Here is a 16,534-nt window from a genome sequence, read left to right as displayed (position 1 = left end):
TTTCATGAACTAGATTCAAAGTTATGATGAAAATTCCTAAAACAACCCCAACATGGCCAAACTTTGTTGACTCTCAAGTGACCTTTGACCTTGGTCATGTGACCTGAAACTCGCCCATGATATTCAGGGATACATGGTTGCTCTATGTCCAAGTTTCATGAACTAGGTCCATATACTTTCGAAGTTATGATGACATTTCAAAAACTTAACCTTGGTTACGATTTCGATATTGATTCCCCCAACATGGTGTAAGTTCATTGACCCTAAATGACCTTTTACTTTGGTCATGTGACCCGAAACTCAGGCAGGATGTTCAGTAATACTTGATTACCCTTATGTCCAAGTTTCATGAGCTAGGTCCATATACAAGTTATGATGGTAATTCACCATATACCCACTAACTGGGTCAATGAACTTCTACATGTAAATGACCTTTGACCCTGATTACCTGTATGGCCAAGTTTCATGAACTAGGTTCATATGTTTTCTAAGTATAGATGACACTTAAAAAACTTACCCTTGGGTTAAGATTTTGAGGTTGATTCCCCCAACATGATCTAAGTTCATTGACCCTAAATGACCTTTGACCTTGGTCATGTAACCTGAAACTGACATCAAATTTGTAGCTATAGAAACTAATGAATTAACTTACAGCTAACCAATGCAATTAAAGAAAATAGGACAGCCCAACTAAAATGTAGTAATCCAATTCATAATATAAACCAAAAAGATGAAGGAGATAAAAGATGTCTGGGTGATTACATGTATAATAGCATAAGAACAGGGATGCCACTAGGTGTCCTCCAAAAAGGGGGGGGAGAAGACCAAGTGGCTTCTTACCTTGTTGTGATCGATGACTTTGAAAAACTGACGGTAGTTAGTTGTTGTGTGTTTATAATAGAACGCTAGACCAAAAGCTTCAGTCTCTGTATTTGGTTGTTCCGCTGAACCGTATTGGCTCCACTCACCAATACATAGACTGAAGAGTTGTTGGCCTGTACATTAAAGACGTGTCAGCTACAATGTAACCTAGGGAGCTCCGACACTCGAAGTGGTTGAAAAGGGACTCACGGTTGCGGAGTTAGGTGTCCAGCATGTAAACTTTAATGTTGGCCTGAAAATGACCTTTGCCCTTACCATGTGACCTCCGACTGCACCATAACATGCAGGTCCCCCAAGTCCATCTACTATCCAAGTTTGATTGAAAAGCAACATACGGTTGCGGAGTTAGGTGTCATAAGAGTCTTACATGTAAAATTTACCGTTGACCAGAAAATGACCTTGACCTTACCATATGACCTCAGACTGCAGCATAACATGCAGGTCCCCCAAGTCCATCTAACATCCAAGTTTGGTTGAAAAGCGACTTATGGTTGTGGAGTTAGGTGTCATAAGAGAGTCTTGCATGTAAACTTTAACGTTGACCTGAAAATTACCTTCACCTTACCATGTGACCTCCCACTGCAGTCCATCTACCGTTAAATTTTGGTTGAAAAGCGACCTACGGTTGTGGAGTTATGTGTCATTACAGGTTTGTGACGGACGGACGACGGACGGACAACATTTGGATCCCTAAGTCTCACCTTCACCTCTGGTGGGCGAGACAAAAACGATCCGAAGATCAGGTTTCTGCGGAATGTTAGATCTAACGTTACTGCTAATACATTGTCTTTACGTACGGGCCAGGATCTCTTCAGTCTATGTATTGGTGAGTGGAGTCAACGCAGTTCAGCTGAACAACCAAAATACAGAGACTGAAGATTTTTGGTTTAAGATTCGATATGACAAAAATCAAACAAAATTTTGAATTTACGCATATGATATATGAAGTCTTTTTGAAGAAAAAAGTCACAAATTCTTTCTTACATCATTATAATCAAGAATATCTTCTTCACCTGTCCGGAATCATGATGTAATTTGTCACACAAAAAAATAAAATTTTCATGGAGGGGTATGCGCAAGTGAGATGCAAAGAACTTTGGTAATTACCATATATGTAGTATCAAATAATTCTACCATATTCCTAATTTTCATATTTGGAAAAAGGAAGTGCGAATATGTATTGATTGTATTTCCTCTAGAATAAATGGAAATTCTAAATAAATTGTCATTTTAAAGTGCATTGAAATAGAGGTTTCCGGCAATAGGATACACTACCTACCTTCAACCTACACTATTTATCATTTTAATCGATATCAAACAACCAATCAAATGACAAGGATCTACCTAGGTGTAGGTGATTTCAAGTCCGGTGTTGGTGATGAAATTTAGATTGCTTCTCCCAGCTCCAAAACTAAAAAGTTAACTGATCTAGATAACATTATTGACACCTCAACAACTTACTAAGTCAGTGTAGCGACTTTTGGGGACCATCCACTTGCTCACTGCTACCATCCTGCCTTTGGGGAATCTACAGGACTATGGTATGCCAATGCTGTGCATAGCACACACTTTAAAAAACCATTAAAATATCACTTTTGTGATAAAAATTACTAATTTCCATACAGTTGCAATTTATTTTTCATTAGTAACTTAGGAATTATTTTTGTATTCACCAGAGCCCTCAAAAACTTGGATTTTGGGCATATGTTTGTGTACGCCCTCTATTGATGGAAAGTAATATGGCAAGAAAAGTTTTATTTTTCAATCTCTATTTTTAATTAAGAAAAAATAATTTAAAGAATTAAATTTACAGAAGCACCAATATGATGAATAGCTGTAGTGGAAACTGACAGTGTAATGAAATCAAGCATTTGTCCCATAGAAAAAGAAAAAAAGAAGCCAAACATTGCCACCCTTATTTTGCCACACATGGAGATGTAACTGAGAACAAGGTTATATCATAACCTTGTTCATTGAATAAGTGCACCGCCGTGAAAATCAAGCTTGATTTCTCGTAGAGTGGGGACTGTATCACGAGTATATAATAGGAAGAGAACCCAAGAGTGTGTTTCATTTTTGTGTTATCATTTCGCAAGTTCTTGAGCTGTGCCAGTTGTTCATAGCAACCATCCTGCCTGTGGGGAATCTACAGGTAGGACTATGGTATGCCAATGCTGTACAGAGCACACACTTAAAAATCATTAAAATTTAACTTTTCAGACCAAAATTACTAATTTCCATAAAATTGTAATTCATTTCTCATTTTTAACTTGGGAATAATGTTTGTATTCACCAGAGCGCTCAAAAACTTGAATTTTAGGCATATGTTTGTGTACGCCCTCTATTGGTGGAAAGTAATATGGCAAGAAAATTTTAATTTTTCAATCTCTATTTTCAATTAAGAAAAAAATAATTTGAAGAATCAAATATATTTAAAAGCCAAGTTATATGATGAAAAGCTGTAATGAAAACTGATAGTGTAAAAAAAAATCAAGCATTTGTCCCAAAGAAAAAGAGAAAATAGCCAAACATTGCCAATCTTATTTTGCCACACATGGAGATGCAACTGATAACGAGGTTACCGGTATATCATAACCTTGTTCATTGAATGAGTGAGCTGTGCGAGAGTTGGGGACTGTGTTCTGGAGAAAGGAAGTGATTTTCATGCGTTCTGGTACTAGTGGTAGGTATGATTATAATATTCCCCATTTTGGGATTTGGGGACAATTATGCCAAATAGGATCACAGAATCCTCAAGGCTAATTCTACCCCATTTTGGATAGTGTTTGACTAGTAATACATGGATGACTGTACTGCCTGGCTGGGCTCCGGCCCTCCCTGCCACAGTTAAAGAGAAATGCAAGTATAGTGAGTGATTTACTGACCGGCCTTGTATTACCGAACGTGCGCATCGTATGCGTCAGAAAATAATTTTATACGCTCAATTCTTTGCAACATCCTTCCAAAGTGAACTTGAATTGAAAGATGATGAAAAATGGTAAAAAACACATTTTCAAAGTCTTAATATTCTAAAAAATAATAAAATATGGTCAAAATAGCTCATCAGTGATTTTGTTGATTTCTCAACTTTCCCATAGAAAACACACGTTCGGTACTAATACAATACATTTTTCAAGTGACCAAAATATTTCACATCCGAAGAGGTGTCCGATAGGAAGCTAATATCATCAAAAGGAAAAACGATTTCGGCAATTTTTTACATATTTAAATTTTGTAGGTAATTGTGTATTTATGGTTTGGTGAATTTTATGAGAATAATATTTTTTAAATGATTGAATTCATGAAAAGTGTTCGGTAATACGATCCACTACCATACCCACCCATGGTTTCAAATCATCTCACGTGTGAAGGATTCATATGGGTCATTCCATCTGGATTCACCCAGTGGTTGCACCCGACCGTCTCAGAATTCATTGTAATTTGATACACATAAAATTCAACATGGCCCAAGCACAAAACAAAAAAAATTAGTCCAATCGGTCCGTCGGTTCTCGCGCTACGGCCCGCCCTTTTCTCCTTGTTTTGACAAAAATGGGCGTGACCTTCAACTTTCAATGGCCATTGCGTCGTAACGTGTTGACCAATTTTCACAAAACTGGTACCATTTAATTTTAATAGGAAATTCAGAGAGGAATCCAAAACATGCATCAAATAAGGTATTGGAGCAATTTATCAGGTCATGACCTTTGACCTTAACTTTGACCTTGAGTTTGACCCCTGGACAAATAATTTTTTAACTTGATTTTCGTGTATGTTGATTATTGGTATGATATTGACAAAATATGTTAAAATCAATATTTTATTTCTTCACCTTTTAAAACTCTTCCAAAAATACCATGAAATTTCACTCTAGTCCCACACACTGATATTCATGTTAGTAAAGTGTTTACCAGTTACATCATTTCTTCCAATCTTAAGTTACAGTATGCAAACACATGAAAAGAAATTAAGCTTAATCAGTTCACAAATGAAACATTAAATATTTATGCTCATGAATAGGTATCTGTTTAGGCATTTTGATGCTCAGCAATATATATTCATTTTGATGTTCAGCAATAAATAACATAGATATATATATATATATTCATGTTAGTAAAGTCTTCACTTTTATCCTCAAAATATATATATATATGTATATGATATATATTGCTGAACATTAAAATGCCTAAACAGATCCACTTTCATTATCATCTTGTCAAAAGATGGCGTACTTTACCTATAAGTATATACATAAGATGCAACCTGTTGATTTTTGGTACAATTTCCTATTATGCACCGACGACTTGAATCGAGAATGTTCGATAGGAAAAATTGAATTCCGATTGTTGTTTGCGTAATTTCCACCGCAGTATTAAGGATAACTAAGGACGGATCGAACGGTTGATATTTGGAGGTAAGCGATAAAAACACTTTTATAAATAATTTCTAATTCCTTTTTATAATGAACATTAAAATACGGACAAAAATAACATAGTGGAGAAATATTGAAAGGTTTGGCGTGTTTTATTCCCTCACATTCGTGTGATGAATGAAAACGTCAAAGTCCACTATGAAATCACATGCGTTGTGCGAGGTTTGTATTACTATCCTCGCATTGTGTGAGTGTACCATACCAGTAGTTGCAGTAAACACTGATTTCATGAGAAAGTCTATTGTTAAAACCAGGCTTAATTGTCAGTATATCATCGATGATCTAGATCTGATTTCATGAGAAAGTCTATTGTTAAAACCAGGCTTAATTGTCAGTATATCATCGATGATCTAGATCTGGTACAGTCACATAAACTGAACTTTGTGAAAAAAATCTTGAAATCTACGCTGAAAAATATTCACACTGAATGAAGATCACCAACACAGATAAGCGCACGTGGGACAGAGTATACCCAGTTGTTATGTATCCGGACGGGTTGTGTGTCCGGACGATCAATTTTAGAATGTCATTTGGAAAAATTTACAAGCGAAGTTTCATCAATTTTTAGTATAGTGAGTGATTGTATTACCGACCGGCCTTGTATTACCGAACGCGCGCATCATATGCGTCAGAAAATAATCAAATACGCTCAAACCTTTGCAACTTCCTTCCAAAGGGAACTTAAATAGAAAAATGATGAAAAATTATCAAAAACACAATTTCGAAGTCTTTATATCCTCAAAACAATAAAATATGGTCAAAATAGCTCATCAGTGACTTTGTCGTGTTCCCAACTTTTCCCATAGAAAACACACGTTCGGTAATACGATACCTTTTCAAGTGACCAAAATATTTCACTTGCGAAGAGGGGTCCGATTGGAAGCTGATGTCGTAAAAATGAAAAACAATTTCGGCAAAATTTCTGCATGTTTATATTTTGTAGGTATTTGTGTATTTATGGTGAAAGTTTGGTGAATTTTATTGGAATAATGTGTTTGATATGATCAAATTCATGAAAAGTGTTCGGTAATACGATCCACTACCATACAAAATGTTAGGAAATATTATAAATCACAAAATAGAAAATGATTACAAGTAATGAATTCATATTTTTAGTGTAATCCACAAACAAACAAGAAGGCTTCAAAAAGATAGTGTCCGGACACCCGACCCCCCATCCTACCTACAGGTATTATTGCTGCCTTATGCTTATGAAATGCCCTACGCTTCCTTGACCCGAATCCTGTGCTTATTCTAATTTCCCCGCAATTACACAATTTCTTCCAGAATCCTTTGGCACATAGGATCTATTGTTTATTTATACAGACACTTTGGTGGTAATTTCATTGGATTCTGTAGGAACTCATATCGTTACCAAAACTGGCATTTCTACCGGTACCACACTGGCACCACTTGTTCACTGCTACCATCTGGCCTGTGGAGAATCTACAGTTAGGACTATGGTATGCCAATGCTGTATAGAGCACACATTTTTAAAAAATCATTAAAATATCACTTTTGTGACCAAAATTACTAATTTCCATATAGTTTTAATTCATTTATCATTAGTAATGTGGGAATAATTTTTGTATTCACCAGAGCGCTCAAAAACTTGAATTTTGGGCATATTTTTGTGTACGCCCTCTATTGGTGGAAAGTAATATGGTAAGAAAATTTTCATTTTTTGATCTCTATTTTTAATTAAGAAAAAATGATATAAAGAATCAAATTTAAATAAGAGCCAAGCAGTATGAATTAACAGGTCTAATGGAAACTGTCAATGTAAAAAAATAAAGCATTTGCCCCAAAGAAAAAGAGAAAATAAGCCAAACATTGCCACCTTTATTTTGTCACACATGGAGATATAACTGAGAACAAGGTTATATTATAACCTTGTTCATTGAATGAGTGACTGGCACTACACAAGAAACTAATTCATTGGGACACTGTACCGTATTAAATGGTGATAGTGGCATATTTCGACCTTTTATCGACCAAACGTACTTACCTATATCCTCTGTGGATCAATATTCTTCCACCTCGCCTGTCGGCATCTGTCATAAATGGGGCGTCGGCAGTAAAAATGGGTTTCACATCTTCCGTTAATTCCATCGCTGACGCTGATTGTCTAAACTTAGCTATCTCATCTGGACCAGTGTGGCCAGCGCTCAAAATGAAATTATGCTAGGGAGGACCGCAAAATTATGCTAAAATTATGCCAAATGAAATAACTAAATGGAGCAGCAAAAAATACTAAATTACGCTAAAATTTATGCAAAAATGGGTGAGATGACTTAACAATTTTTTGAAATCAAATGAAATAAATAAATATGTCTATATAAATAAAATAAAAACTATTAAAAAAAAAAAAATTGAAAAATAAAATTTGATTTTTTTTTTGAAAATTATAAAATCAAATATAAAAAATAATTAAAAAATTGACAATTTAATTACAATAATCAATTTGCTAAGTAGATGCAAAAATGCAATGACTTGCACGGTTCTCATGCACTGGGAGAAGCCTGAAAGAAGGGGCGGGGGTATGAAAACCTGTATGTGGCTTGTCCAGATTGTGAAGACTTAAAAAAACATAAACAAAATATTGGCCTGAGCCCCCCCCCCCCCCTCCCCCCCCACACAAAATGCATCCAGCCTTGCATCGCCACTATACCCTGCCTGTCTTTATTCTAATCTTTGATAAACAAAATAGTCAAGCTTGCTGAAAAGGGGTATAGTTCTATATTCAAAATAAGTTTTATAGATCCTGCATGAGAATACTTGGTTGACATAGTAACCGAGGGGGAAACTTTCTTGTCGTAAGCATGTAAAATTCATGTTATATCTTTTTTTCTGTATGATGCTGCAGGAATTGCTTCAAATCTATAAAAGACGATTAACAACATTATTGAATATTTCTGTCTCAAATTTTGTGACTGCTTAAAATAAAATTTAAATATGGTATATTTTTTTTCTCAACCTATTTGTTCTTTAACTGCGATTATGACATCATGAATCAACATCTGTCATGCGCTATGCACAACTGAATTACAACCAGAGAAAGAACAACACAAAATGACGCATATAGATGTCTGGTATAATTATTGGCATCTGCAGCTTATTTGTGAGGTATTTTCACAGAGACCCTGAGTCAACATAAGTATTTTGATATAATCTATAATGTGTGCATGCACAAAATGAAATACCTCAGACTTCTGACCTTTAAACTCATGACTTAATATCAAATCTATATACAAGCATAACAATGCATCTACCAACGTGTATAACAATTACATAGCTAGTAGCTACCAAAATTCAGAAGCAGATAACAGTCTTACTTCATGAAAACAGGAGTACACATGTACTTGCCAACTGCATACATTTTACATGGGAATTGACCGACATATAAGCTAGATTCTGCAATTCGCACACTAACGGGAGGGAGTACCTCTTTTTGGTTTTGAATTTCATTTTCATTTCGTTTATTTCCACAATAACAGCAAAGATAATTATTTTACAACAGAAATGTGAGTATAGAATAAATTAACAATTAGAAATATTGAAATAGTTCACAAAGGTCCAGTACACAGATATAATGTACAATTGAATTTTAGAAAGTTCAGTTTTAACTTAAATGCTAGCTGTATATTGTGGGGGAAACCTTGGAAAGCGGAGCTTGTAATTCAGGTTCCCCAAAATAATATTACAGTATCATTAATTAATGAAAATGGTATAAAAAGATACAAACTAGACGGGACGATACAAGACTACACTAAACGGGACAAGTACATCAGAACAACTCAAGCACAAACATGGGACAATGAACAGCCTCCTGCAGGAAAATCATAGTGTAACATTATAGTTATTTATCAGTGTAGTCTTAAGCTTATGTTTGAACGAAAATAAGCTTGGTGTCAGTTTTAAAGATTCATCTAGAGAATTCCAAAAATGGGGACCAGTATAAACAATAGTCTTCTGTTTGTAAAAAGTTCTGAGCTTCGGAAGATGGAAAGATGACGATAATCTGGTGGGGTAGCTGTGCAAAATCTCGTTTCTTAAAAACAGTAAACTTAAGGAAGTTGGCAGCTCTCCTTGGTTTAACTGAAACATAAAGCAGCCCAGGTGAAGAGAGTACAAATCCTGTATTTTTAAAACTTTATTGGAGAAGAACAATTGATCTGAGTGAGCTAATCTGTGTTTATGACAAATGATTCTCATTATTCTTTTCTGTGTAAGTAGTAGTCTATCCAACTGATTTCTAGAGGAACTGCCCCAAGCTAATATCCCATAATTTAAGTAAGAAAGAATAAGGGTATTATACAAATTTGATAAAACGTTTGGAGGCAAAAAAGTTTTTAGTTTGTTTATGACGCCAACATTTCTAGATAAAAGTTTTGATAAATACGTAATGTGCGGCTTCCATGAAAATTTGTTATCTATATATAGACCAAGAAATTTCGTTGAATCGACAATATCGATTAAAATATTATTAAGAAAGACGTTCCTGGGTAGAGCTGTGATTGAATTACTAAAAAGCATGCACTGGGTCTTTGCAACATTTAAAGAAAGTTTGTTACAACAGATCCATTCATGAATACATCTGAGTTCAGTATTTACTATGTTTACAAGAGTATCAGGATTTTTATGTGAAAAGAAAACACTGGTGTCATCTGCATATAATATGAAAGACAAGGCCTTTGATGAATCCTGAAAATCGTTGATATATAGAATGAATAATAATGGCCCCAAAAGCGAACCCTGGGGTACTCCGCAAATCATGTCATTATAATCGGAATTAGAATTGTTTATGGAGACAAACTGTTTTCTTCCAGTAAGATAACTTCTGTACCACTCCAAGGCCTTCCCCCTAATTCCATAATGTGATAGTTTAGACAATAAGATTTCATGGTCAATGGTGTCAAAGGCCTTGGAGAGGTCCAGAAAGATACCAAGAGTGTGAAGGTGGTCGTCAACAGCAGTCGCTATATGATTAATGAAATATAAGATTGCATGTGTTGTTGAATGCTTTTGCCTAAAGCCAAATTGTGATTCTGATAAAAGACCAAAACTCCTCACAAATTTTATTGTACGATTGTATATAATTTTTTCTAAGACTTTGGAAATAGAAGATAAGAGAGATATAGGTCTATAATTACTTATATCGGACGGATCTCCCTTTTTGTAGATAGGAACTACCTTCGCAATTTTCATTCGGTCGGGAACTATACCATTAACAAGAGATAAATTCATGACGTGTTCTAAAGGAATAACAATTTCGTTAATGATATCTTTTAACAAGTCATTACTTATTTCATCATAGCCTGGACTTTTTTTACTTTTAAGTTCTTTTACTATCTTTATGATTTCATTAGCATCGGTTGGAATAAAAAATAGTGAATGTGGGTTTTGGTTCTTTAGAAAGCATTTAAAGGTTTTATCTGTGTGTGGTATTTCGTTGGCAAGATTTGGACCAATGCCTGAGAAATAATTATTAAAGTTCATAGCTATATCAAAATTATCATTAATAACTGAATTGTTGATCTTCACATGTTTTATAGTATTGCGATCTTTTTTCTTATTTAAGACATCATTGATTACTTTCCATGTATCTTTTATATTATTTGAACTCGCTGCAAATTTAGAACAATAAAATTTCTTTTTTTCAGATCTCAAAAGAGTTGTCAAGGTGTTTTTATATTTGACGTATTTTTCACGAGCAGCATCTGACGGGTTTGCACGATACTTGTAGTAAAGGTTATTTTTTCTATTGATAGATCTTAAAAGTGATTTACTAACCCAGGGGTTTCGTGGTGTCCGTTTGTTGTTTGGTTTATATTTTACAAGAGGGATACATTCATTAAAAGAATCGAGAAGGATAGTCATGAAATTATCATATGATTCGTTAACATCGTTTGTAACTAATACTTCGTTCCATTTGAGTGAACTTAGCTTATCCTTGAGTTTGGCAATCTTTTCAGGGGTAATTTTCCTAACCATTTTTACATGAGAAGAGTACGAGTTGTTATCAAAGAGAGATGGTATCCTAGCGAAAATAAGAAAATGGTCAGAGATGTCAGACAGAATGACACCAGAATCAATTTCTCTCTCAACGTTTGAAAAAATATTGTCAATTAAAGTTCCTGAATGAGAAGAAAATCTAGTGGGTCTGGTAATCAACGGAATAAATGAAAATGATAATAAAGTGTTTAGAAAATCTTGAGAGAAATTATCCTCTCTGCATTTTAAGAGGTCAACATTAAAATCGCCCATCAAAAAGCAATGTTTATTTTGAAGCAAAGGATTAGAAAGCAGTTGTTGTAATTCATTTAGAAACGTATTATGATCGGAAGAAGGTGGACGATAAACTGTACCTATAACTACGTTTTTTCTTTTGGATAATGTTATTTCGATAAAAACCGTCTCCATCGTTTCATTCATAAGATTTAAGTCATGAAGTACAATGTAATGCAGGTGTATTGGAACGTACAGTGCTACTCCACCACCTCGCCTATTTACTCTATTATTAAATATAAGGTTATGCTGAGACAAGGAATGTATAGTGTGAGGAGCATCCGTAAACCAGGTTTCGGTCAGGCCAATAACAAAAGAATCTACTTTAGTATTATCTAATAATAAGCTCAGTTGTTCGAAATTTTTATTTGCACTGCGGATGTTAAGATGCAAAAGGTTCAAGTCATTCTTTCCAGCTGACTTTAAATTGTTGACAAATTGGTTCTGGGTGTAGTATTGAGATTTAACAAAGGATTTGTCATTGACATCAAAAGTATATTCAAATTCTTCTACGTTGTTGTTCATAGTGTCAGAAATATTTTGTTCATATTGTTCGTCAGAAATCGAAAAACTGCCAGCATTTTGCTGTAATTGAAAAAGAAGGTTCAAATCAAAGTCACTGACATCACTAAATGGAAAACTACTCATGCCAAGTAAAACAAGACTGAAAAATGAATATTTCCAGGTGAAGCAAGACTACATAATCAATTGAGGTTAAACAAATAAGGAGCACCAAAGAAACTTCAGGCAACAGCTGCAGAAGGCCACATAGAACGAATAAACAGAACATGAATTTGAACGGAAAATTTAAGCACATATAACTACAACGATAAGCATACGTGTAGATTTTCCTCTGTAGATGGCAGCTAAATCAGCTGTGGCTTTCAGCCTATGCCCTATACATGTATACAAAGATCAATATCATTTGCAATTAAATCTTGTAATAATCTTGACTGAATGAACTTAACAATTATGTTATACAGTACCATCACAGTGAGCATGATGAGAGAAAAAAAAAAAAAAAAAAAATAGTGAGCACATTGTAGGTAAGCATTCCAATAAAAAATTCATACTTTTCATGGTGGAAAGGAAAAGAAGAAAGAAGTAAATTGAAAGAGAGAGAGAAAGAGAGAGAAAACCACGCATACGATCTGTTAAATAATTATATACAGCATTAAAGATATAATCTTTCGGTGTTGATGGAAATTCAAACGAGTGTTGTTAGCGGTATCATTCCCACCATGATACTAAAATTATTTTTCTTTTCTTACTCTTCTTCCTTTTCAAAGACAGCAACTAGAAAAAAAAAGCTCATTCCCAATACAGGAAACACTCATTCTATATACTTAACATTAGCGTTTGACTAACCAAAACAGATCTGGCTGTGTGCATCAAAGTTCACATGTTTACGAATTTACTTTTTCACTGAATTTACTTTTCACTGAATAGAATTGGTTGTAAGGCTATGCAGTTACTTAATAAGGTATAGCAAGGCATGTATATTTGTTAGTTGTCAAAGTTTGCAAAGCATATGAAAATAACTACAAAAGTAAAGTTTGAGGTATAACAAGTCATCAAGTTTGAGGTATGGCAAGGCATCTCATAGTAAAATTCAAGTGTAATGTATAAAAAAGACAAGTGGAAAGACAGCAGCAAGTTTCATGTATGTGCCCAGTATATCAAGGTATCTGAACACACGAGTTTCAAGTTTAATGTATAAAAAGGCATGTGGAAAGTGAAAACACAGAAGTCAAGTCAAAGGTCCAAGGCATCTGATGACACATGTACCTAAACCATTCAAGTTTATAAGGTATATCAAGGCATCTGAAAACACCTACAACATTCAAGTTTAAGGTTTAACAAGACATTTGGAAAAAAAAGTTTAAACAAATTTCGAACATCAATTCTAAAAACAGATAATTAGACTTGTCAGTGGCGTACCGTGGGTCACGGCATTGGGGGGGCACCAGCAAAAATTTCGGGTCACTTAGGGAGCGCGCGAAGCGCGCTCAGTTGTCAGGTAGTATACTGACCTAATAGAGATATTTTAAGGACATGCAGTGCCATCAAACGAATATGTATCTCACTGATTAAATAATGCGAGCGTGAGCTGAAAATTTTTTATATTGAGGGCTAAAAATTGACATTATAAGGGAATTGTTTTGTAATCATGATACTTAACTGTCTCGTTAAACAAACAATGCGAGCGCGAAGCGCGAGCTAAAATTTTTGTATATACTGACCCTAAACAAGGAAATTTTAAGGATTATATGTTAGAATCCATTAAGAGTATAAATATCTCACCATAGTCATCTAATGCTATAGTGCCATCCTTTGCTGATTTAAATTGTTAGAATTACATCTAAACACAGTCATGAAGCACCTTTTGTAGTCATGTAATCATGATTATCATACGTATCTTACTAATCAAATACTGCAAGCGCGAAAGTGCGAGCTGAAAATTTAGGAAATATAGACCTGAAGAGGGGCATTCTAAGGGTTGTTTGTAGGAATTCTCTAAGACCCTACGTATTTGACTAACCAAATGATGCGAGCGCGAAGCGCGAGCTGAAATTTTTGTATATATTGACCCCAAACATGGATATTTTAAGGACTATAGTTACGAATCCATTTAGTCAGAGTATACATATCTCACCATAGTAATCTAATGCAAGTGCCAAGCGCTTGCTGATTTTGTTAGAATTATATCTAAACACATGGAGCACTTTTTGAAGTCATTGTAATCATGATTATCATACGCATCTCACTAATGAAACACTGCGAGCGCGAAGCGCGAGCTAAAATTTTTTGATATTCAGATCAGAAAAATCGACATTTAAGGACTGATTTTAGGAGTTCATGAAGAGCAGAAATCTCACCAATCCACTAATGCGAACGTTAGCACGGACAGGAAATGTTTTATATTAAGACCTTAAAATAGGGCAATAACTTTCAGTAGTCATAAAAAAGAATATATTACTACTTAAAACAATAATAACTCTAATTGAGAGGAAATGTATTATTTTGTTGTACATTGATTTGAAAACGGGAGGCTTTAGTACAGCAGTTTTATATATCTCGTTAAAAAGTCTATGTGAGCGCCAGGAACAATGAAGACATTAAGCAAAAAAGTAAAGTTGTGAAAAAATGCTTCTTATGTTACATAACATAATATAATACTATAATAAACAATTTCTTCTTTCCCCCACTACGTTTCTCTTCCTTTTTCCCTCTTTTTCTCCTTTTCCCCGTTTTTTTTTTTGGGCCAGCCGATTGGGGGGGGGGGCCGCACGTGCCCCCACATGGTTTCACCAAAAAAATCCAAATTATGCTAAAATTATGCTAAATTTTGTCAAATTATGCCAAGCATAATGCCAGATGCTGAAGCGGTCCAAATTATGCCAAAAAGCATAATTATGCCAACTCTGGCAACTATGATCTGGACGCGACGCGAGCTAGCTAGCTAGAGACGCAGTGGGCTGCCCCGGCCGCGTATTTTTTTTTTACACCACTGCTCCGCCAAAATATTGAAAAACCCCACAGAAACGGCTCGCGCTAGAGTCTAACACGTTGACCACACACGTTTCGTCGTGCACATCTTGATTTCGTTCAATAGTCATACAAAACAAACCTTATGATTTCAATATAGATATATTATAGCTTTTTAAAAGCGTTTAGTTTGTAGAGACCTAATCGCACTTATGGCACCTCCAGACATTCAGATACATGAAACAAAGAATTAGCGAGGGTTCTTAGCTGCAGATAGACTAGATTTCTTTTCTTCGTCGACTAAAATTTTCACCTCTCTGATCTTCAGCACTCACCCTAGCTCTCTCTCACTCTCCAGCATTCTCCGTTCTGTATTTGGGCGACAGTGGTCTTGCCCAATACAAAAAACCTTTATTTTGTTGTCATTAAATTAGGCACAATCACTTTGGTCTGTATTTATTGATAAGTACACCTTGATACCTTTGCTTTTCTCTATAATTACAAAGCACATAGGGACTGCTTCTGCAGTGATATGCGCTCTAGGAATATGATTTTATATTAGTCATATTTTGATCATTATTATTATTATTTTTATTTGGCAGATAAGATCTTCTCTCTACGGCCTCTATTAATTCTTTCTTTCTCATTTTTTTAAAGGAAAGTCTACGCCAAAAAACCTTTTTTTTCAACGGGACAGGAAAAATCAAATTGACAGAAAAGGCATAAAGGGAAATCGGAAAACTAATACGAATGTTATGAATTTTTAATGAAATGAATATCACTAGGCGATTACCAACTTGCTGACATCATAGGTGCACGACTAACCAGCATAGTTCATTAATCATTACTACAAAATGTAATTTTTTCCGAAATTTTGATTTCCTCAAAACTTTTTCCAGGATATCTAGATGATGGATATGCTTTTCATGTTTCCATTATTACAGACTTTATAGTTCTATTTAACAACCTTGAAAATATGAATTTATGATTCAATATTTATAATAATTGAGTGATTAAAGGTATAAAAATATAGTCAAGCTCAATATTTTGAGTTCATTATATTTTAAGAAGGCCTACATAACAAGGCTTGATTCGAGTTCTGAAAAAAATCATGTGATTGGTCAAATAATGATAAATACATTTGTAAACAAAATGAATGGTTAGTGGTGCATCCATGACTTCATGAAATCAGCAATTTGTCATGTGATTTCCCCATATTTTTATGTGATTAAAATTTCATAAATATTTAGTTGTCCAATGAACGTTTTCGTTTTGTTCATCTGATTTTTCTGCTTGGGTAGACTATTCCCCCACCCCTCTTGCTTAAGGCCCATTTCTTTTGATTTTTTTTCACAATATAATTTCTTTCCAAATCAATCTCCTTGTATCTCCTAGCTCTCCCCCTTTATCTCTATTCCTTCGCACTCCCCACCCCTATAGCTT

The 16,534-nt window shown here is 34.8% G+C and overlaps 1 protein-coding gene across 1 annotated transcript in view; it reads right to left on the bottom strand.

Moving 5' to 3' along the window:
- The window catches only part of LOC121410092 (probable imidazolonepropionase), a 51,399-nt gene extending 36,344 nt beyond the window's left edge, over positions 1-15,055 (bottom strand). The window contains exons 1-2 of the mRNA XM_041601960.1: positions 15,040-15,055; positions 7,323-7,461 (exon numbers count right to left, since the gene is read on the bottom strand). Of these exons, the coding sequence (XP_041457894.1) occupies positions 7,323-7,426 (104 nt within the window). The 5' untranslated portion in view covers positions 7,427-7,461; positions 15,040-15,055. The remainder of the gene's footprint in view (positions 1-7,322; positions 7,462-15,039) is intronic.
- Positions 15,056-16,534: the final 1,479 nt, after the last annotated feature.

Source organism: Lytechinus variegatus, chromosome 3 (genome assembly GCF_018143015.1).
Source record: "Lytechinus variegatus isolate NC3 chromosome 3, Lvar_3.0, whole genome shotgun sequence".
Lineage (NCBI taxonomy): Eukaryota > Metazoa > Echinodermata > Echinoidea > Temnopleuroida > Toxopneustidae > Lytechinus > Lytechinus variegatus.
This window is presented reverse-complemented; position numbering and strand designations above follow the sequence as displayed.